Here is a 23,160-nt window from a genome sequence, read left to right as displayed (position 1 = left end):
ATGTGACAGGGGCTACCGGTGCCATTGGCACGCCAATGCTAGCAGCCGATGGCCCGAGAGTGGGAGATCACTCCCGGGTCCAGCGCTAGACTACCAGGGACTTTAAGTGAGTCTTGGGGGGGGGGGGAGGTGTGGAGGGTGGAGGCCTTTGAATTTTATTAAATTTGAATGGTTGGGACAGGATTGTGGCTTTTTTTTTTTTTTTTTTAGTACTATTCCCCCCAAAAAAATGCTAGGAAAACTAAACAAAATTTTGTGGGTTTTCCTAACATTTTTTTTCCCATCCCAAATTGCAACAAAAAGACTGCACATCCCTAGGTTTTTTGCCTTTCTTTTACTTGTGCAAAAACAGAAAAGGGGAAACAGTTTGTGATCTTTATAGAGACTGAAGCTACCAGATTTTGTGTGTACATAGGGTATGACCATCCAGCAGTAAGCGGTGGCTCTGCATTGTCAGGGGAGTGAAAGCATGACTGAATTAAATATGCAAGCACTAATTCAGAGCCTCCTGGAAGGACAAAGGAAGTTGCAAGAAAGTGCCCTGAAACACCAGATTTTCTAGGGAAATCCCTGGAAAGAAGTGGAAGCAGCAAATGACTGAGTCACATGACTGCAGCTCTACCCTTCAGACAGGCATTAATTTGGAGAGAGCTGAAAGCAGCAAAGCAGCTAAAGCCAGAATAGACCCTGAGTGGCAAGAGTCTGCAGAGAAGAATGCAACTGAGTAGGAGGAGTGCCAGAGGAATGATCCTGCAGGGACTGAGCTTGAGATACTAGGAAGCTCATGGTGGAACTTTCAACTTTGTACTTGGCCTGAGACAGGCTTCACAGACTGCCTGGAAGAAGGCAGTGCAGATTGGCCTATATGATTCAGCACCAATTTGGCCAATGGAAGAGTCAGAGAAGGAAGTGGCAGAGGAGCCTGAGAGAGATGCTGTAGATTGGCCAGACAGAGGTACTGTAGAAGGGCCAAAAGAAAACGCTGTAGAGGAGTCAGCAAGATACACTGCAGTAGATCCAGAAGGAGGCACTGCAGAAGAACCAGTGAGAGACACAGCAGTAGAGCCAGAAGGAAGTGCTGCAGAAAAGCCAGTGAAAGACTCTATTTGAAGAGTCAGAAGGAGGTGAAGCAAAGAAGCCATCAAAATACACTACTGAGGTCCCAACCTGGGAATATCCACATGAAGTCCAGGAAGGAATGGCACTCGGAGCAATCAATGGACTCAGTTGAAGGACTGGAGCTAGACACACGGTAGGGGCAAGGTGGCTGGTGGTGTTAATGCCAGAAAAAGTACCCCAATTCAGGGTTTAATTGGTGGCAGGCCAGAAGAAGTGTATGGGAGAATTGAGGCACTTCCATATTTATAATTCAGGGGGAGTGAAAAAGCTCAGACCAATAGGTCCAAGCTGAAGAGGAGGGTATATAAGGACGTGGTCCTATTCCACCTCCATAGCTTGTGTGGGACCAGGCTAGAGACCTGATCCACCTTATAAACCATAGAGAGAGAGTGTTCGGTGGATGAGATACTGAGGGCCAGGATAAGAATTAGACCCCTCCTAGGATAAGGAGGCACTAGCATCTCCAGGTGAAGGCACTACGGACCCTTTCTAGGAAGTTTGTGTTGTTATTACACTGCAAAGGTAGGCAGTCTACTGTTATGTTGTTTGCTGATTACATTAATAAAACTCGCATGAAGAATGACTGGAGTCAGCATGGTTCCTGCTCCAGCCTATAAATATTTCATTCAGCTATCCTACTGTTAGAAATTATTAGGAAAAGAATGAAGAATAAAATGAAGAATGTAAATCTGTATCACTCCATGTACTATATGCAATTCTGGCCACCACATCTCAATAATGATATAATTGAACTGGAAAAGGTACAGAGAAGGGCAACCAAAATGATAAAGGGGATGGAATGACTCTCCTATGAAGAAAGGCTAAAGAGGTTAGGGCTGTTCTGCTTGGAGAAGAGATGGCTAAGGGAGGATATCATAGAGGTCTATAAATCATGAGTAGAATAGAATGGGTAAATGTGAATTGGTTATTTACTCTTTAAAAAAAACAACTACTAGGGTACACTCTTTGAGGTTTGTAAGTAGCACATTTAAAACAAATTGGAAAAAAGTTATTTTTCAGTCAATGCACAATTAAGCTCTGGAATTCATTGCTGGAGGATGTGGTAAAGGTAGCCAGTGTAGGAGGACTTAAAAAAATGTTTGACAAGCTTTCTGGAAGAGAAATCCATAATATTTTTTAACCAGGTAGACTTGAGGAAAGCCCCTACGTACCATGGATGTTAGCAGCATGGGGTCTATCTACTATTTGGGATCCTGCTAGATAATTGTTACCTGGGTAGGCCACTGATGGAAATAGGATAATGGACTTGATGGATCCTCAGTGTGACCCAGAATGGCAGTTCTTATACTTTTATGTTGTTTGGAGGAAAAAGTAATGGTGCATCAGGCCACATCCTTCTTATTTGCCACATAAGGCCACTTATCTACATAAGGCCTTCCTGTCAATCATATTTGGACTTCTGGCAATAAAGGTTAATGAAGATGTCTAAATATGTTTTTTTCTGATGCTCCCATTTGGAGATTCAATAGTTTTAATTGATAGGTCCTTTCTAGAGAGGCTAAGTTTATTAAAACTCAGGTTGGTTCTAATTAAACATGGAGGCTCAGACTATCTTTCTGCATTAGTATATGGGAGATTCTGGTGCAAGACCCAGTTCTAGTGTATTTATTTTTGTGATACTTTTACCACATAAGCAGGAGGAGGATGAAAATCAATGAGGAAGAGAAAAGAGAGAATTATCTTAGGGGAGGAGATAAGAGAGAGACTAAAAGGACAGAAATAAGAACATAAGATATGCCATACTGGGTTAGACCAAGGGTCCATCAAGCCCAGTATCCTGTTTCCAACAGTGGCCAATCCAAGTCACAAGTACCTACAAGTACCCAAACATTAGATAAATCACAAGCTACTTTTTCTTATTAATTACCATAATAGCAGATTATGGGGCGGATTTTAAAAGGAGCGCGAATAGCCTACTTTTGTTTGCGCTCCAGGCGCAAACAAAAGTACGCTGGATTTTAGTAGATACGCGCGGAGCCGCGCGTATATGCTAAAAACCTGGATCGGCGTGCGCAAGGCTATGGATTTTGTATAGCCGGCGCGCGCCGAGCCGCGCAGCCTACCCCCGTTCCCTCCAAGGCCGCTCCGAAATCGGAGCGGCCTCGGAGGGAACTTTCCTTTGCCCTCCCCTCACCTTCCCCTCCCTTCCCCTACCTAACCCACCCGCCCGGCCCTGTCTAAACCCCCCCTTACCTTTGTCGGGGGATTTACGCCTCCCGGAGGGAGGCGTAAATCCCCGCGCGCCAGCGCGCCTCTTGTGCGCCGGGCCGCGACCTGGGGGCGGGTACGGAGGGCGCGGCCACGCCCCCGGACTGCCCCGGGCCATAGCCACGCCCCCGTACCCGCCCCCAAAACGCTGCCGACATGCCCCCGAAACGCCGCGACGACCGGGCCCACCCCCGACACGCCCCCCTCGGAGAACCCCAGGACTTACGCGAGTCCCGGGGCTCTGCGCGCGCCGGGAAGCCTATGTAAAATAGGCTTCCCGGCGCGCAGGGCCCTGCTCGCCTAAATCCGCCCGGTTTTGGGTGGATTTAGGCGAGCAGGGCTCTGAAAATCCGCCCCTATGAATTTTTCCTCTAGGAATTTATCCAAACCATTTTTAAACCCATTTACACTAACTGCTGTAACCACATCCTCTGGCAATGAATTCCAATGCTTAACTATACTTGCTAACTTCATGGACTGCCCCCTGGTCCTTCTATTACCCGAGAGAGTAAATAACCGATTTACATTAACTTGTTCAAGTCCTTTCATGATTTTGTAGACTTCTAGCATATCCCCCCTCAGTCATTTCTTCTTCAAACTGAACAGCACTAAATTCTTTAGTCTTTCATCACAGGGCAACCGTTCCGTGCCCCTTATCATTTTGGTCTCCCTTCTTGCACTTTCTCTAGTGCAACTATATACTTTTTGAGATGTGGTGACCAGAATTACACACAGTATTTAAGGTACGGTCTCACATGGAGTGATATAGAGGGTTTATGACATCCTCTATTTTATTTGCCATTCCCTTCCTAATAATTCCTAATATTCTGTTTGATTTTGATCGCCACTGCACACTGGGCTAATAATTACAATGTATTATCCACTATGACACCTAGATCTCATTCCTGGGTGGTAACTCCTACTACAGAACATAACATTGTGTAACTACAGCAAGGGTTATTTTTCCCTACATGCAACACCTTGCACTTGTCCACATTAAATTTCATCTGCCATCTGGAAGCCCAGTCTTCCAGTCTTGCAAGGTCCTCATGCAATTCATCACAATCAGCTTGAGATTTAACTACTCTACATAATTTAGTGTCATCTGCAAATTTGATCACCTCACTCGTCATTCCCCTTTCCAGATCATTTATAAATATATTAAAAAGTGCCAGTCCAGAGGAACTAAGATGGCCGCGGGTGTGGTCGCATATTGAGCAGCTCCGTGCCCTCGTTCCCTAAAAATTTCCTCTAAGCCTTTTTTCTTCGATTTTTTACAATGCCACATAAGAGAAAAGGGAAAATCCGGATATATCCTCCCTTACCGGATAATTTGGAAGGGCAGCGGCTGATTTATCAGTATGCAACCCCGACATCAGTAACGAGGACGTCTACCCCCATTGGTGAGTCAGGGGAAGGAGCCCAGTACTCACCCGGGGAACTATCGCTGACGCCTCCGGATCCTAAAACGCTGATTCAAGCAGCTCTACTGCTCGACTCTGTGCCTGCTGAGACGCCGGCAGGAACTTCCTTCGAGCATGCTCAGTTGGGAGGCAAGCCCAGGGACGAAGCAGACGTGGGGGGTGCAGCCAGTGCTCGTGTCTCCGCTGAGGCTACAGGAGGGGAGGAGTATGAAGCCAGCGGAGAAGGAACAGCAGAGCCGGTTTCTCCACTTATCCCACAGAGATTAACAAAACCAGCGATTGTAACGCTCGACGCCCTTTGGGATCTGGTAGCAGGGAACGCTGCGAAGCTCGACAGACAGGCTTGTAAACTAGAGGAAGTTTCCAAGAGAATGACTAAGATCGAAACTGACCACACGAATCTGGAAAAGGCTTTGACAAAGGTAACTGTGGATGTAAAAAAATTGCAAGATTTAAGTGCAGTTTCTGTTAATGAAAGACTATCGTCTTTGAGAAGATTGGAGTCAGTAGAGAATTACTTAAGGCACTTAAATATAAGACTCTTGAATTTCCCCAAAGTTATGGGTGAGTTGCCTTTGCAGACTTTCAAGAAATTTGCTATTGAAATTCTAAAGATACCACCAGAGAATGTTCCGCCTGTTAAAAAAATATTCTTTTTAAGACAGAGAGGAGCCTTAATATCGCCTGGTATGGGGATAGATATGGAAAATCTAACCAATTTTCTGGAAACAACAACAGAAGAAATTACAGAAAGGTCTGCCTTGTTTGTGACTCTTTATTCAGAAATTGATGTTGGAATAATTATGAAGAATTATTTCAAAAATTTAAATGTTTCTTTTATGGGTGGTCAAGTTCGTATCTTTCCAGATTTGGCAAAACCAACGCAAATGCGAAGGAAAAAGTTTATTTCATTGCGCCCAAAAGTGCTTGCACTAGGAGGTACCTATATTTTAAGGTACCCCTGCAGGTGCATAGTCAAACTTTTGGGGAATACTTATGTGTTCTTTAGTCCGGAACAACTTCAAGCCTTTCTAGAGGCACGAGAGCAGACCCCGCAGCCCATAGAGCTGGATCCAGTAAATGAATCTGATGTTTAAACCCAGCCTTACTTCTAAATTGTTTCTTATGTTCTCCTTTTATTCTTTTCCTCCTCAGTTACCTACGAAAGGTAGAGATTGTGAAATTTTGTCATGTTTCAATATTTAATTTTTAAATTTCAAATAAGAATTTCATGTAAAGAACAATTTCTCAATCTCTTGTGATTCTATGCAAATTACTTTGTATTTTGTTTTGAAAAGATGATAAATAAAGATTTAAAAAAAAAAAAAAAAAAGTGCCAGTCCAATCAGAGGTCTCTGAGGCATTCCACTGTTTACTTTTCCCACTGTGAAAACTGACCATTTAATTCTAATCTCTGTTTCCTGTCTTTTAACCAACCTGCAGTCCACAAAAGGACTCCTATCCCATGGATTTTTATTTTTTCTTTGAAGCCTCTCATGTGGGACTTTGTTGAACACCTTCTGAAAATCCAAACATACCACATCTACCGGCTTATCAAGATCCCCGAATGAGAGATATACAGACCACACACACACACAGTGTAATATACAAGATATGTATATAGTAATAAAATATAGCTTTATTTACAGCACACATACGTCATTTCCCATGACTATAATACATACCAAATCAGCATCCTGCCACTTATCAGGTCGGGGAACCCCGGTGTGACCGAAAAACAGGAGCACACAGCTTCAACGGGAAAGATCCTGCACCACTCATCAGTGCACAGGTGAGGCTCCAGCCTCCCACCGGAGAACCCTGAACTTTTATAGGACTTTGTAAACAAGTGCATGTGCAGACAAGCGAGCCTGAGAACTTCCCGTTTCAAGAGAGAACTGCTGACCAGGCATCCCTCTTCCTGCTAGGTTAAGGTCTCAGACACAAACCAGCCACTTTCTTGCAAAACAGCTTGCTCCAGTATGCTGACACAGCTCTTTGCTTGAGAAACAAGTTCCCCAAATTCAAAATATAACAGGACAGCATAATGCTTGTTCTGAGAGCATTCTTTAACCCATCGTATTACACCTCTGTCCACATGTTTATTCACTCTTTCAAAAAAATGTATGCAATTTGTGAGGCAAGACTTCCCTTAGGTAAATCCATGTTGGCTGTGTCCCATCAAACCATGTCTGTCTAAATGTTTTGTGATTTTATTCTTTATAATAGTTTCCTCAATTTTTCCCAGCACTGAAGTCAGGCTTACCAGTCTTTGGTTTCCAGGATCACCCCTGGATCGGTTTTTAAATATAGGGGTTACATTGGCAATATTGCAGTCTTCAGGTACATCAGATAATTTTAATAATAGGTTACAAATTAATTGAAATAGGTCTGAAGTTTCATTTTTTAGCTCTTTCAGAACCCTGTGGTGTATGCTATCTGGTCCAGGTGATTTACTACTCTTCATTTGTCAATCAGGCCTACCAAATCTTCCAGGTTCACTGTGATTTGGTTCAGTTGATCTGAATCATCACCCATGAAAACCTTCTCCAGAGCAGATATCTCTCCAGCATCCTCTTCAGTAAATACCAAAACAAAGAAATTGTTTAATTATTCCACGATGGCCATATTTATTTATTTATTTTATTTAAAAATATTTCTATACCGTCTTTTCAAACAAATTTGACCAAAACGGTTTACAAAAATACAGATTATAAGAAAACAAAAATAACCAAAATTTATTTTAAATAAAACTATAAAATAAAATAAATTAAAACCAAAAAATAAAATAAAAGAAGAAAAAAGAAAATAGAAAGAAAAAAAATACAGTGTATCATTATAATCCCTACTCCTTTAAGTAAGACTATACTATTTTTTTAACAAAACAAGTAAAAAGCCAGAAAAAACAAAATAATAAGCCTTAGAAGCCTGTAACTAATAGAGACCGGAGCACTGGTAGATGTGTAATCAGGCAATCAATAGAAGTGTATGATATGTATCTTATTGAAGTTAGGTGTTCAAATTGTCAAGATCACCGAATGCGATCTTAAATAAATGAGTTTTTACAGCCTTCTTGAATTCACTATGGCTGGTAATTTGCCTTAAAGTGTTAGGCAGTGAATTCCACAGCAAGGGTCCCGCCACTGAGAAGGCTCTTTCTCTAGTCATATTTAGTCTCGCCAGTCTAACTGTAGGAACATCAAGCAGATATTGAGATGATGATCTAAGGTGTCTCGCCGGTTTATATGACCGTAGGGATGTGCAAAGCCAAGTTGAATCTGGATCATGGATTAAAGAGTGAATTAGAGAAAGAACTTTGTATTTTACACGAAATTTAATTGGAAGCCAGTGTAGCTTATACAAAATGGGAGAAATGTGATGTCTCATTGGCAGTCCTACTAATAAACGGGACGCAGAATTCTGTATTTGCTGCAATGGCTTTATAGCAGAATCTGGAAGGCCCAAAAATAGACTATACAATAGTCTAAACCAGCAAAAATGAGAGATTGAAGAACTGTTTGAAAATCACTTTTGAAGAGTAAAGGTTTTAATCTTTTTAAGGTGTGTAGCTTAAAAAATGAATTTTTTACTAAAGTGGAGACATGGTGCGATAAGGAAAGATTTGTATCTATTTCTATTCCCAAATTGCGGGCGACTTTCTTAACTTTAATTGCCTCGCTACCTAGAGTAACCAGAGGTGGAGGACCATTTGTAGGGTTATCTAGTACGCTCAAAAGAAGAAGTTCTGTTTTTTTAGCATTGAGTTTAAGCCGACTATGGCTTAGCCAATGTTCAATTGTCTTAACGTAAAGGTTACACAATGAAATAGTCTCAGCCCAAGAAGATTTATATGGGACATAGATTTGGATGTCATCCGCGTAGATCTTAAATTGAACATCCAATGTAGCTAGAATATGACACAATGGGAGAAGGTATATCTTCTCTAAGGTATATCTTCTCTAAGTGCCCCTGTATCCTCTTGATCATCCAACAGTCCAACCAACTCCCTCACAGACTTTCTGCTTTGGATATATTTTTTAAAGTTTTTATTGTGAGTTTTTGCCTCTATGGCCAACTGTTGCACTTGAAGGTGGACCCTTGTCCTGGAGCAGTGTAGAACGGCTCCCTGGTGGGGACCAGGAAGCACCTGCCCCCAGGGGACAGAGCACAGGAGGAGACATAGGCTAGGAAGAGCTTCACCACTGGAAGCCCGTGGTTCCCCCATAGGGACCCGGGCCGCTTGGACTTAGGTGGGCCTCGCAGGGTCTCCCGGAGAGGTAGTAGAGAGGTGTGCCCACAAGCAGCAAGGGAGCGCAGTCGGTCACTAGGCTGTAGGTCTGGAGTGTTAAAGAAGACCAGTACAGTGTATGCAATGACAAGGCAAGGGGAAAAGCCAGAATCAAGAGACGTGGTCAATAACAGCCGGGGTCAGGTTCTGAGGATTAGTCCGAGGAGTGTCAGCCAAAGCAGGGGTCCGATACCAGGAATCAGTCTGAGAGTAGTCAACAAAGCAGGGGTCAGGTTCCAGAGGTCAGACGAGGTCAAGAAGGCAGGCAGAGGTCAAGATCCAGGCAGCGAGCAGAATGGTCAATGGAGCAGGCAGAGGTCAGTACCAGAGAGTCAGTCCGAAGGTACTACCTGGGGAGACAGGACAGACAGACACTGGAGCTGAAGGACGCTGGAATAGGAGGACACTGGAACAGTAGGACGCTGGAACAAGACTGGAACAAGACTGTGAACGCGGAGGCAAACTAGTACACATACAGTGCCAAGGAAGTGCAGGCAGGGACTTCCTTATATTGTATGTTCAATCAGGACGCGCCGCAGAGCTAGGATCCGCCCCTGGCCCTACAAGAGACCGAGCGGTCCGCGCGCGCATGCGCGTAGGGGCGTAGCTGACGCCACGGAGGACGCCGAACTCTGGCGTGAATCCTGGTGCATAGTGGAAGGCCTGGTGACTGCCGCCATGGGACGCTGATGCCTGGAGGAGCTCGTGGCTGCCACTGGGGAGGCCGACCCATGACCTGCAGAGTTGCTAGCGAAGTGAGCAGTCCTGTGCGCGGGCCGAGGTGGACAGCGCACGCAAAACCAATTTCTCTTCATATTCTCTCTTAGCCTGTCTTATCAATGACTTACATTTAATTTGCCATTGCTTATGCTTTCTAATACTCTTCTGATGGATCCTTCTTCCAATTTTTGAATGAAGATCTTTTGGCTAAAATAGCCTCTTTCACCTCCCCTTTAAACCATGCCGGTAATCATTCTGTCTTCCTTCCACCTTTCTTAATGTGTGGAGTACATCTGGACTGTGTTTCTAGGATGGTATTTTTTAACAATGTCCTTGCCTCTGCACACTTTTACCTTTGTAGCTGCACCTTTCATTTTTTTCTATTTTTCTCATTTTATCAAAGTTTCAATTTTGAAAGTTTAGCACTAGAGCTGTGGATTTACTTACTGTCTCCTTCCAGTCATTAATTCAGATTTGAACATATTATGATCACTATTGCCAAGCGGCCCCACCACCATTACCTCTCACCAAATCATGTGCTCCACTAAGAATTAGATCTAAAATTTCTCCCTCTCTCATTGTTTCCTGAACCAATTGCTCCATAAAACTGTCTTTTATTCCATCCAGGAACTTTATCTCTCTAGCATGTCCTGATGTTACATTTACCCGGTCAATGTTAGGGTAATTGAAATCTCCCATTATTACTGCACTATGTTTGGTTAGCTCACCTAATTCCTCTTATCATTTCATTGGCTCACCATTTTGGACAGGTGGATGGTAGTATACTCCTATCACTATTCTGTTTCCCAACACAGAAGGGATTTCTACCCATAAAGATTCAATTGTGTATTTAGTCTCATGCAGGATCTTTATTCTGTTGGACTCTATGCCATCCTGACCATAAAGTGCCACCCCGACACCAAGATACTCCCCTCTGTCATTGCAATATAATTTGTACCCTAATATAGCACTATGCTATTGGTTATCCTCTTTCTACCATGTCTCTGAGATGTCAATTAAGTCTATGTCATCATTCACTGCTATACACTGTAATTCTCCCATCTTACTTCTTAGACTTCTGGCATTGGCATACAAAGATTTCAAAGTGCATTTTTTGTTTGTAGTTACATTCTGTTTTCAGTGTTATGATTTCTGGGTATGTGGACCCTTGGCCCGAGGCACAAGTTGTTACAGTCTGTGGGGAGGAGTCCCACAGGTCAGCGCCGTTAGGAGGTGGGATACCGGCATACCGGGGAGCTCTAGGCACAGCGGTGGAGAGGCCCCAGGGACCAGTAGCTAACCCATGCAGGGTGGTAGGCTGTAGGAGGTTCTCCGGGAGGTCAACCCCAAGAGGGCGCAGCTGCAGCGTGATGGATATAGGAAGGAATGTAGACCACCCATGGGTGGGATAGTCCGGTCCCGACCCAAGCTGCTGATGTAGGTAGGAACCCGGAGAGCGCAGTATTAGCAGAGATGAAGCAAGAGACTGACCCGAGGAGTGGGACAGGTGACAGGTAGGAACAAGTTGGAGTACAGCCCCGAGGAGCTGGGCGGGACTAGGTAGTTCTCTTGAGTAGAAGCTTGGGGAGTGAGCAAGCACAGCCAGTCTTTGATGAGGTTACAGATGCAGCCCCGAGGAAAGGGGAGGCCAGACGAGGAACTTGCAGGTTGCTGCAGTATTCTGGTGGAGACTCGAGTAGGTGGAGCCAAAGCAGAGTAGGACCCAAGAGGCACAGGGCCAGCCTGAGGAGCGGGGTAGGCCAGGGGAGCGAGTCCCCGAGGAAGCGCACACTGACCTCCGAGGAGTGGGTGCTAGACAGGGTCCAAGGGCGAGGCAGCAGGCGATGTCTCAGGAATCTGCAGGAATTCAGTCCAAAGATGGAACTTGTTGCAAAGTCAGCTTGCTGGGCGCGAAGGTGGAGCTTATATATGAGAGGCTGATGATGTCATCACAGCAGGATGCTGAAGAGGCTTCAAAGGCGGGGCCTGTGATGTGCGCACATGCCTAGGAAGTCCCAGCGTCGGAGCAGGAAGTGGTGGCATCCATGCTGCCGAGGGAAGTCCTGCGGGATGCAGCGATGCAGACAGGCCTGCGCAGCGAGCAGCCCCTGGGAGGGCAGGAGAGCAGTGCAAGACGTGAGTACTCATGGTCGACTGACAGGCATAACAGTACCCCCCCTCTTAAGGTCCCTCCCTGGGGGTTTGGGCTTGTGAGGATGGTTGATATGGAACTGTCGCAGAAGGTCCTTGTCTAAGATATTAGCCATGGGTTCCCAGCTGTTCTCCTCAGGGCCAAACCCTTCCCACGACAAAAGGCATTCCCATTTTATTCCATGCTTTTGGATATCCAAGACCTCCCGGACTTGGTAGGTGATATCGGCTTCAGAAGGCAGCGGAACAGGGTTGGGTGGTTTCTTGGAGAATTCAGAGAGAACCAGAGGCTTGAGTATTGAAACGTGAAATGCGTTGTGTATCTTGAGTGACGAGGGCAACTGAAGCCGATATGTAACAGGGCCCAAACGACGTAACACTGGAAAGGGTCCAATGTATCTGGGGGCACAACGAGCTGAGGGCAGCTTGAGACGAATGAACTTAGTGCTGAGCCATACCTTATCTCCAGGTTGAAACTGGGGTGCAGCATGGTGATGGGCATTGAAAGCCTTTTTTGAACTCAGAGCAGCCTTTTTGAGCAACCGTTGGGTACTTTGCCACAGTTGATGTAGTTTCTGGGCAGTTGCCTGCACTGCTGGGGAGGTGATGGACAGCAGGAGTGGAAGCTGTGGCAAAGTTTGGCATCCGTAGACCAGTTGGAAAGGCGATGAACCCGTGGAAGAGGACACATGGAATTCAGTGCAAACTCCACCCAGGGCAAAAGGCTAGCCCAATCATCTTGCCACAGACTCACGTAGGCTTGCAGGAACTGCTTAAGCGTTCTGTTAGTTCTCTTGGTTTGACCATTGGCTTGAGAGTGGTAAACCAAGGTAAAATCCAAGGAAATTTCAAACATAATTACTTCCAGAAGCGAGTGGTAAATTGAACCCCACGGTCCTAAAGGATATGTCTGGATAGTCTATGGAGCTGAAACACGTGTTTAACAAACAATTTGGCCAACTGAGGTGCCGTAGGAAGACCAAGTAGAGCCACGAAATGTACCATCTTAGAGAAGCAATCGACAGTGACCCAAATAGTGTTATTTCCGTTGGAGATGGGCAGATCCATGATAAAATCTGTGGCGATATGGGTCCAGGGTTCACTGGGAATTGGGAGTGGCTGTAGAAGTCCTCATGGTTTCCCTGCTGGAGATTTGTGCTGGGAGCACTTAGAAACAGGACTCTACATACGCTTGGGTATCTTTTCGCATGGTAGGCCGCCAGAAGTAGCGTTGCAGAGTGGAGAGAGTCCTGGACTGACCTGGGTGCTCAGAGGTCAATGAGTTGTGTGCCCATCGTAGAACCTTTGGCCACAGTGGGCGAGGAACCACTGTCTTACCCGGAGGCACAGGAAAGGTGGCTGACAAAATGACCCTTGTGGGATCAATAATGTGTCGCAGGGTATCTGGCAGATCCTCAATTATGAACGATCGAGAGAGGGCATCAGTGCGACCATTCTTATCTCCTTGGCGGTATCGTAGAACAAAGTTGAATCTCGTAAAGAAGAGAGACCAGCGAGCCTGGCAGCTGTTCAGATGTTGGGCCTGGTGCAGGTATTGGATATTCTTATAGTCCATGTACCATAATCTGGTGTTGTGCCCCTTCAAGCCAAGGTTGCCATTCTTTAAAAGCCAATTTAATAGCCAACTGTTCTTTGTCCCCAATGCTGTAGTTTCATTTGGCAGGTGTAAAACATTGAGAAAGGAATGAGCAGGGGTGGAGCTTATGGGCAGTGGAGAACTGACTCAGCACCGCCCCAACTCCGACGTCAGAGGCGTCATCTTCCACCATGAACGGACGTGTGGGGTCCGGGTATCAGAGACATGGTTATTTTAGGAAGGCCGACTTGAGATCCTGAAAGGTGGTCATGGCTTCCAGTGACCACTGAGAAGAGGTGGTGTCCTTGCACGTCATGGCTGTGAGTGGAGCAGTCAGGGTGGAATAATGGTGAATAAATGAGCGGTAGTAATTGGCAAAGCCGAGGAATGAGGCCAATCACGGATGCACTTCAGTTTCTGGGGATCCATCCTAAATCCCTGTCTGGATAACATATAACCCAAGAAAGGAACAGACTCTTGTTCGAACGAGCACTTCTCGAGCTTGGCGAAAAGTTGATGGTCTCGTAGGCATTGAAGAACTTAGGAGACATCCCGGCGATGACTTTGAATGTCTTGAAAGAAGACTAAGATGTCATCAAGATATATGACGAGACACTGGTACAACATATCTTTTAATACTTCGTTCATCAGATTTTGAAATACCGTAGGTGTGTTGCACAATCAGAATGGCATTACCAGATATTCAAAGAGTCCATCACGTGTGTTAAAGGTGGTTTTCCACTCATTGCCTTCCCGGATCCGGACCAAATTATAAGCACCATGGAGGTCCAATTTAGAAAATATCTTGGCCCCATGAAGCCTGTCAAAAAGCTCCGAGATGAGTGGCAGAGGGTAATAAATGCAGGAACGCAGTGAACCGTCTTTCTTTCCTACGAAGAAGAACCCTGCCCCTGCTGGAGGCTTGGAAGGTCAGATGAACCCCTTAGCCAGATTTTCCTGAATGTATTCTGAATGTATTCTGACATGGCTTGGGTCTCTGTCTGAGAGACAGGGTAGGTCCTACCCCGTGAAGGCTCAGTATTGGGCAGTAGGATAATCGCACAGCTGTAGGAGCGATGAGGTGGTAAGGTGTCTTCGGACTTTTTAGAGATGACGTCGGCAAAGAATGCATATTGTGGTGGCAGACTGAGTAGAGCAGGTACGGTCGTCATGCAGGGTAAAGGTGTAATGGACTCAAAACATTTCTGATGACAGGCCGAGCCCCACTGGGAAAGCTGTAGGTTAGTCCAGTCCAACTGTGGGGTGTGCTGCTGAAGCCAGGGTAACCCCAGAACAACCGGGTGAATGGCCTTATCCAAGAGGTGGAATGAGATGGTCTCCACTTATAAGGTTCCAGTGCGTAGCTGGATGGGAGCGGTAGTGTGCGTGACCTCCCCAGGTGGTGGTTCTCTACGGATGGATGAGAGTAATAAAGGAACCGGAGAGTGAATAGTGGGGATCCATAGATGCTCGGTGAGTTGTTTCAAGATCAAGTTCCCTCCAGCCCCAGAGTCCACCAGGGCTAAGGTGTGGAATTCCTGGTTGTTCATCCGAATGGACACGGGAACAGTCAGCGGAGTGGATGGTGAAGTCAGGCCTAGAAGGAGACCTCCAGCAGAACCTGGGCCAGGCAGTTTCCCGGACAGACGGGACATGAGGCAATGGCATGCCCGGACTGGCCACAGTACAAGCAAAGGCCAGACTGCTGTCAACGATGGCATTCCTTCGGAGAGAGTCTATTCCTACCCATTTACATGGGATCTTCCTCTGTAGAGATAGGTGGACTGGTCAGTCTCGGGGAGGAGGAAAGACGAGCTCAGTGTGGTCCAAGAGCCGGTTTCCGGGATGCTCGGGACTCGTGAGAACGTTCTTGTAATCGACAGTCAATGCGCCCAGTAAAGTCAATGGGAGAGTCCAAGGAGGTGGGCAATTCGCGAGCAGCCAATTAGTCCTTTATGTGAGGACTCAACCCATCCAAGAAGATTGAGCGCAGACATTCGGAGTCCCAATGCAACTCAGACGCAAGAGTTCAAAACTCTATGACATAGTCTATTAAAGGGCGAGAGATCTGTTGAAAGTGGAGCAGAATCGACCCAGAGGCGGCATGCTGGCCGGGGTCTTCAAAGTCAGACCAAAACAGGGTGAAGAACCCTGGAAGATCCAGAAGGGCAGGATCTGCCTATTCCCAAAGAGGTGATGCCCATGCCAGAGCTTTGCCATCCAGGAGGGCCAGAATGTACGTGGTCTTGGTGATCACATCTGGGAAGTATGCAAGCTGCAACCAGAAATGCATGTATTGAGATTCAGGAAGCCCCGACAAATGAAAGGGTTTCCTGAGAAGCGTGGAGGTGCTGGCAATGGCACAGTCAGCCGAGAAAGCCGGTGAAGAGGTAGAGGCATTGAGCTTGATAGATGTGGTTGTGGCGGTCACGGTGGCGTCTAAACAAGAGCACAGGTTGTGTTTGGCGGTAGCCAGGGACTCCAAGAATTTCTGCTGTTCGCTGATCCATTGTGCCAGGCCAGGAATGGCTTGGAGAGCTGATACCTCTGCCGGGTCCATGAACTTGGCAATCTGTTATGATTTGTGAGTATGTGGACCCTTGGCCCGAGTCACGAGTTGTTAAAGCTTGTGGGGAGGAGCTCCACAGGTCCGGGCCATCAGGAGGTGTGATACCGGCACAGTGGCAAGCTCTAGATACAGCAGTAGAGAGGCTCCAGGGACCAGTAGCTAACCCCCAGATGGTGGTAGGCTGTAGGAGGTTCTCTGGGAGGTCAAACCCAAGAGAGCACAGCACCAGGTGCAAACAAAAGTATGCTGGATTTTATAAGATACGCGCGTAGCCTCGCGTATCTTATAAAATCCGGGATTGGCGCGCGCAAGGCTGCCGATTTTGGGCAGCCTGCGCGCGCCGAGCTGCTCCTGACCCCTCCAAGGCTTGCCAATAATCCCTGGGGGTCCAGCAGGGGTCCGGGAGCGATTTCGTTGTCGGCTGCCAGTAACCAAAATGGCGCCGATAGCCTTTGCCCATACTATGTCACAGAGGCTTTCGGCGCCATTGGTCAGCTCCTGTCACATGATAGGAGCACAAGATGGCGCCGATGGCCATGTGACAGGGACTGACCAATAGCGCCGAAAGCCCCTGTGACATGGTAGTTCAGGCTATTCGGCACCATTTTGAGGCGCACGGCTTGCAGTACCGGGCACGGAGGGCAAATGGAACCCGGGACCCCGCTGGACCAGTGATGTTCGTAAGTCTTAGGGAGGGATCAGGATCGGGGGGGGGGGGGGGGTGTATAATAGTTAATTTAAATGTTTGGGGTGGTTTGGGGTGGTTTTTTTAATTTAAAAAAAAAATTGTGCCCCTCTCCGCAGGCAAACCCGAAAAACGAAATTTCCCTGAAATTTCCCCGAAATTCGGGGAAATTTCATTTTGGGTTTCGGGACCTCCGAAACCGCAACGAATTAGGAAATTTCGTGCAATTTCCTAATTCGGGCGAAAAACGATGCACATCTCTATCAGATAGGGAAAAAACATGGAAAATGAAATCCTCTCCATCTCTCCTAGTCCTTGATCGCTCTTTCCCCATCCTTAATCCTTTTTCCCTGCCCCTCCTCTCTCCTTTCCCCTTCTCCAGATCCTTCCAAGTCTTTCTCCATTTCTGATACTCTCTCCTCTTAATCTCCTTCCAATCTTCTTCTCTCCTCTCCACTCCTTTCTCTGAGATCCCATCCCTATGTGAATCTCCCTTTCTTTCTTCCTTGCACAGTTCACTAAGGGGGTTATTCTCTAACGCTATCGCACACGAAAAGTCCCTTTTCGAGTGCGATAGCTAGCTCGGGGCGGAGTCGGCCCGGGAAGTGGAAGTGTCGGGGTGGCACCGGGGCCGACGCTGCGGACACATCGCTGGCAGCGAAAGGTGATTCCTTATTGCTGCCAGTTTCGCGCCGAATAACTACACCTTTTATGGTGTAGTTATTCGGCGCAAAAGCCGGCAGCGATCGCACCGCGGAGGTGTGATTGCTGCTGGCTATCGCAGGACTGCCCCCCGCCCCCCATTACTGCTGGATTCCATGCCTAAGGTAGTAACTTTCAAACTGGTGCATGGGCACAAATTTGTGTGCGTGTATCGGCCTGCACCCAGGGACTCAGCTATTTTATAACATGTGCACATAACCTCCTATGGAGGTAGTTTTTAAAGGATTTACACATGTGAATGTAGCATACCATCCCAGCAATCTTCAAAAGCACATTCATGCACTGAAAGGTGAATTTTCAAACCTTGTGCACTTCAAAATTAGTCCTTGTGGGCATAAAATAACATATACATGAGTACATGCTGTTTTAAAAACCATAGCATACATGAGTAAATCAAAGGCCATGACCAATTTTGTACATGTAAAAATAGTGGCAGGCCAGGGGCATTCTGGGGAGGGGCCAACATTTCCACCTATAAGTTGTTCTTTTACAATCTGCCAGAGTGACATGTGTAAGTCTTATACTTGTGTTTATTTACTGCGCTCAATATCCGGTATAAGTTATCGTAGACGTCTTAAAAGTGAAAAACTGACTGGGTAGGGGTCTGGGTGAAATGGAGGGATTTCAGGTTGAAGATCCAGGAGGGTCTTCATGAGCAGCAAAGAAAAACTCCTTTCCCCTTTTTTCTCTCTCCTGTGGAGGTAATTTTCAATGTAATTATGTGCATATATGTAACATACTATCATAGCAATTTTCAAAAGCCATTTACTTATATGAAGTACATTTACATGAGTAAATCCTATGGGCAATTCGATGACATGGATTGTAGCAATTTTCAAAAGCCCACTTACTCGAACATGCGCGTTCGTGCGTGCATGTTATAAAATAGCCTGAACGTGCACAAATATGCGCCCAGTTTTAAATGGATGCATGAATGTGTGCACAAATCCTGCATCTACCACGGAAATGGGAAAATTTTACAAGGGACATGCGCCAACGCCATAGGTAGTTTTCCCAGTTCATTCCCAGTTTATGCAGTTAAGAGATTGGACTTCCAAACCACCCTAGTTTAATAGCCTTCCTTTCCCCCTGTTAGCCCCAACCCTTAAAACCTGCTGACTAGTCCAGATTATTATTTTTTATTACTTATACACCATCCATAGCAGTACTAAAGTTACACGGCAGGGGATCCCCACATGTGCCTGTGCTCGTTAAATATTTATGTACACATCTCTTGGCCTTCCCCTAACCTGCCCATGCTCCGCCATACCATGCCCATTCTCCACCCCTTTTCTGCAAACTTTTTCCTTGTGCATGCAGCGGGAGATATGCGTGGCCTCGGGTGGCTTTTAAATCTGCTCGGTGTGTGCCAGCCCAACTTGTGCACATATCTCCCGGTTTTGGCAGGCGCCAGGCTTTTAGAATTCACCTTTATAGTTTTTCGAAATAATGTCATAAAAATCTGAATACCCTGCCATTCTATGGTAAGATCGGGAAATGCTATCTGATCTTGATGACTGGTCAAAGTTGTTACCTTGTTCATTTAACCAATGATGAAAGTGGAGGCAATATTCTTCTATGCTGATCATTATGAAGACCATGTCTTCTATATATACACACTCGACAAGAAATGACACAGCATCATCCTTTGGAAATCATTTCTTATATAGGAAAAAAAATGAGAAAATGTCTTGTAAAACAATATTGTAAAACAATCTATGAATATGGTTGTTTCTAGTATGTGTGAGCCCACAGATAGGAGTAGGTCTCAATAAATTTTAGATACATTTTGAGCACTTTGGAAATTGTGTATAATGATGTTTTTCCTTATTTCTTAGCTTGATCCAATGGTTCCCAACCCTGTCCTGGGGACCCCCCAGCCAATCGGGTTTTCAGGATATCCACACTGAATATGCATGAGAGAAAATTTGCATGCACTGCCTCCATAATATGCACATTTTCTCTCATGCATATTCATTGTGGATATCCTGAAAATCTGACTGGCTGGGGATCCCCAGGACAGGGTTGGGAACCACTGGCTTAAACATTGACGGCTGAGTTTTCAAAAGTTTTTACGTGCATAAATTGGCTTTTGAAATTACCAAGGAGGATGGGGGTGGGGTTGTATGTATAATAGTTTGCATAGAGGTGATTCTGCATGTAGTTTTACATGCATGTTAAAGAGATGTTCTAGGGGGCAGATATAGGTTGAGAAAAAATTTATGTGCACAGGTCCTGATTTTAAAAATTATTTACATGCTTAAAATTGGTTTTTACAAGTGTAAATGGGAGTTTAAAAATTGCTACAATATATGCCACTGAATTGTCCATAAGATATTCATGTATAAGTGCACTTTACATGCATCAATGACTTTTAAAAATTGCTATGATAGTATTTTACATTTATACGTGTAACTCCTTTTAAAATTACTGTAGGTAAGTTTAAGGGTGTAAATGTTTTTTTAAAATTAGGCCCTTACCTTTGTTTTTTGAAAGTCTGAGTGTAAGTGTATATCAGTGGTGTATCCACAGGTAGGCCTGGATGGGCAGTGGTCCCCCCCAATTAGGGCCCAGGCCACCCAACTGGAAGAGGCCTGTTGGAACAATGCTGTCGTGGGATCCTATACCCAATACGGTGAAGAGGAGGGGCCTCAGAAAAAGCAAGGCCATCATGGGATCCCATCTGCACGATGGTGAAAAGGAGGGATGGAACTGCAAGGCCGTCACAGGATCCCATCCCCGCGATGGCAGAAGTAGGACTTTCATTTGGCTGTGCCTAATGAAAAGGACCTGCATATGTATGGGTAAGAATGGGAGCTTAAATGTGTGGGTGAGAATGGGACCTTGAATGTGCGTATGTGTGGGTGAGAATGGGAGCCTGGGTGTGTGTGTGTGGGTGAGAATTGGAGCTTCAATGTTTGTATGTGTGGGTGAGAATGGGAACCAGGTGTGTATGTGGGTGAGAATGGTAGCTTGAATGTGTATATGTGGGTGAGAATGGGAGCCAGAGTGTGAGTCTGTGTATAAGAATGGGAGCCTGGGTGTGGGTTTGTGTGTGCATAAGAATGGGAGCCTGGGGGGCAGGGAGAGTGAGAGCTTGTATGCGAGAGAGAGTCTGTGAGAGAAAGCATGTGTGTATGTGTGTGTGTGTGTATGTATGTGAGGGAGGAAGGGAAGAATACAGTAGGAGAAGAGAGACACTGAAAAGGAATTAGGAAATGAGTGACAAGGGAAAAATGAGAAAAAGAGACCGGGACCAACTCATTAGAAAAACATAAAGATCAGACAACAAAGTTAAAAAAAAAATATATTTTGAGATTTTAGCAATTTGAATATGCCATCTTAGGGAATGTGCATTTCTTATATTTTTGTATTTTGTTCTTTCTTCAGTATTCTTAGGAAAGGGTCGGTCTCTGTTTTGCTTGTGTGTGTGTGTGTGTCTGAAGCGCAGTATTTCTGCTAGCGTGTGTTTTCTCTGTAGTAGTCCAGCTTGTTCTGTTATTACAGTAGGTGATGTATTAATGTTCTAGGGCCTGGTGTAGTATTTACATTGCTGCTTTTTCATAGGTTGCTGTTATTTGAATCCTGAGACTGTATGGTATGGCAAGGTTTTAGATTTCTCTTTCTTTGCAAGAGTTTGTGACACTTCACAAAATAGCAGTGGAGGCACATCTTTTGCTGAGGTGTCACCAGAATTTAGATATTTTTTTTTTTCATGGTGGTTGTAATGTGAATTGCCCTAGCTTCGCTCTGCACCTGTTCTGATGATTAATGAAATTTTGTTGTAGTTATGATGATTTCTGGCTTCTGCAAAGAGGATTTATGAAAGAATACATTAATTTGTGTTTTATTCTTTTCTTTGCTTTCTACATGATATACTTGTGCATTTATAAACTGCAATAAATATAAAATAATACAGATTAATAAGGACTTTTTAGTTCTGGTAAGTGCTTGAAATAATTGAGGTAAAATGTTTTAAAGTTTCACGCATGATGCATAATGGCTGTTGCAAACGACTTAGCCATTGAAGGGTGCAGTATATGGCATTATTTATCAATAAGAATACAACTAGTAGGACTCAGAACTGCATGTCTACTGCCCACCCATATTAAACTTGTGCCGACCCAAAAAATCAGTTCTGGCTACACCACTGGTGTATATGTTTACCTGTGTGCTGCTCCCTAGCAGGTGTAAATGTATGCACGTGCGCCATGCTGGGTTCTGAGTGCACCCGCTATTTTTCAAAGCAGGCCTACACGCATAAGTCAGTTTTGAAAATTCAGGCTAAAGTCTGCATGCACGTTCTACATTCAGACTTTAGCCCTAAGTGCGCTGTTTTAAAATTACCCACATAAAGTAAGGTCTATTATTTTCAACAAACTGACATTCTTAAAGGAAAAAGAAAGTCTCTTTCAAAACATTTCCAGACAAATTAGTTACTATACTAATTGGATGCAGATAGACTTGAAACCTTCAACAGTGAACGATGTCACCACTGAAAAGCAGAAAGAGATTAGAATTTCTACATCCAGGAGAGTGATTAAAAATAGAAAAGGAATTAGCTATTTAGGGAAAAAGGTCATTGAAATGTTTAGAGACGGAATGAAATATAAAGTCCTTCATGCCACAAATTCTTTTTCAGCAGTATATTATCTCAGTATATTGTACTCTGACAGGAAACAATCTTGCAGCAATGTCTGATGCAGCACTTTTTTTCCCCTGTTACATTTGCAGACAGTTAAAGTTCAAGGGAATGACATCTCCCACAAGCTACAAATTTCCAAAGTGAGGAAAAAGGACGAAGGACTGTATGAGTGCCGGGTAACAGATGCCAACTATGGAGATCTTCAAGAGTACAAGGCTCAGGCATTTCTCAAAGTCAATGGCAACAGCCACTCTCGGCGAATGCAAGCTTTTGAGGCATCTCCAATGTGGTTGCAAGATATGAAGCCTCGCAAAAATGTCTCAGCAGTTGTTCCCAGTAATATCCATAACTCTGCCAACCAACGTATTCGCTCCACCTCCAGTCCTCAAGCAGAAGCCAAAATTCCCAAACAAAGTCCGCAATCAGGTATGGGCATGTATTTTTGAGCCTTTATTGTACTGCCATTGTCGGCTAAACATGATTATAATATAAGGATGCTCATAAGACACTTTTAGTGAAATATTGGTGCTGGTAGATTTCACTTGTTGGACATACTTAATCTGTATTTAAAGTTAGCCAAGAAATGTTATGCATTCCAAAAGAGATACTCTAAAGTTTACAAAATCTATATTACAAAAAAAAAAAGGAACATTTTTTTTAAATTTGTCAACACTTAGTTTTTCAAAAGGTTTGGTAGACATTTGATAAAATGCAGTTGTACAATAGATTCTACTCACATTTTGAGTGGGGTTTTACAGTAAGCAGTTTTCAGATTTTGCAGTATTCCTGCATGATGACTTCTGTCCCTGTAAAAATGTAAAAAATCAGTTATTGGTGCAAAATGGCACCCATGGACAAATTAAAACTACTACAGAGAACAAAAGCCAGAGACAACAGCATGAGCAATTTTAATTAAAAAAAAAAAAAAAAACTCACGCTATACCACACATTGTCAAGTGATCACAGATAATGTGTTTTTTAAATATCATTTCCATCATGCATAATAATAG

The 23,160-nt window shown here is 44.8% G+C and overlaps 2 protein-coding genes across 6 annotated transcripts in view; both read left to right on the top strand.

Moving 5' to 3' along the window:
- The window catches only part of VSTM2A (V-set and transmembrane domain containing 2A), a 115,519-nt gene that overhangs the window by 40,449 nt on the left and 51,910 nt on the right, over window positions 1-23,160 (top strand). For all 5 annotated transcript variants that reach the window (XR_003854617.1, XM_029589767.1, XM_029589766.1 and 2 more), the window contains exon 4: window positions 22,240-22,576. Coding sequence is in view for 4 of the 5 variants with exons in the window: in XM_029589767.1 (XP_029445627.1) it covers window positions 22,240-22,576 (337 nt within the window). In the remaining variant the exon portion in view is untranslated. The remainder of the gene's footprint in view (window positions 1-22,239; window positions 22,577-23,160) is intronic.
- On the top strand, window positions 4,602-6,066 carry LOC115084637. Its single transcript, XM_029589762.1, has 2 exons — window positions 4,602-5,336; window positions 5,438-6,066. Exons 1-2 carry the CDS (start codon window positions 4,628-4,630, stop codon window positions 5,560-5,562), a joined length of 834 nt encoding a protein of 277 aa, XP_029445622.1. The 5' UTR covers window positions 4,602-4,627; the 3' UTR covers window positions 5,563-6,066.

Source organism: Rhinatrema bivittatum, chromosome 2 (genome assembly GCF_901001135.1).
Source record: "Rhinatrema bivittatum chromosome 2, aRhiBiv1.1, whole genome shotgun sequence".
Lineage (NCBI taxonomy): Eukaryota > Metazoa > Chordata > Amphibia > Gymnophiona > Rhinatrematidae > Rhinatrema > Rhinatrema bivittatum.
This window is presented reverse-complemented; position numbering and strand designations above follow the sequence as displayed.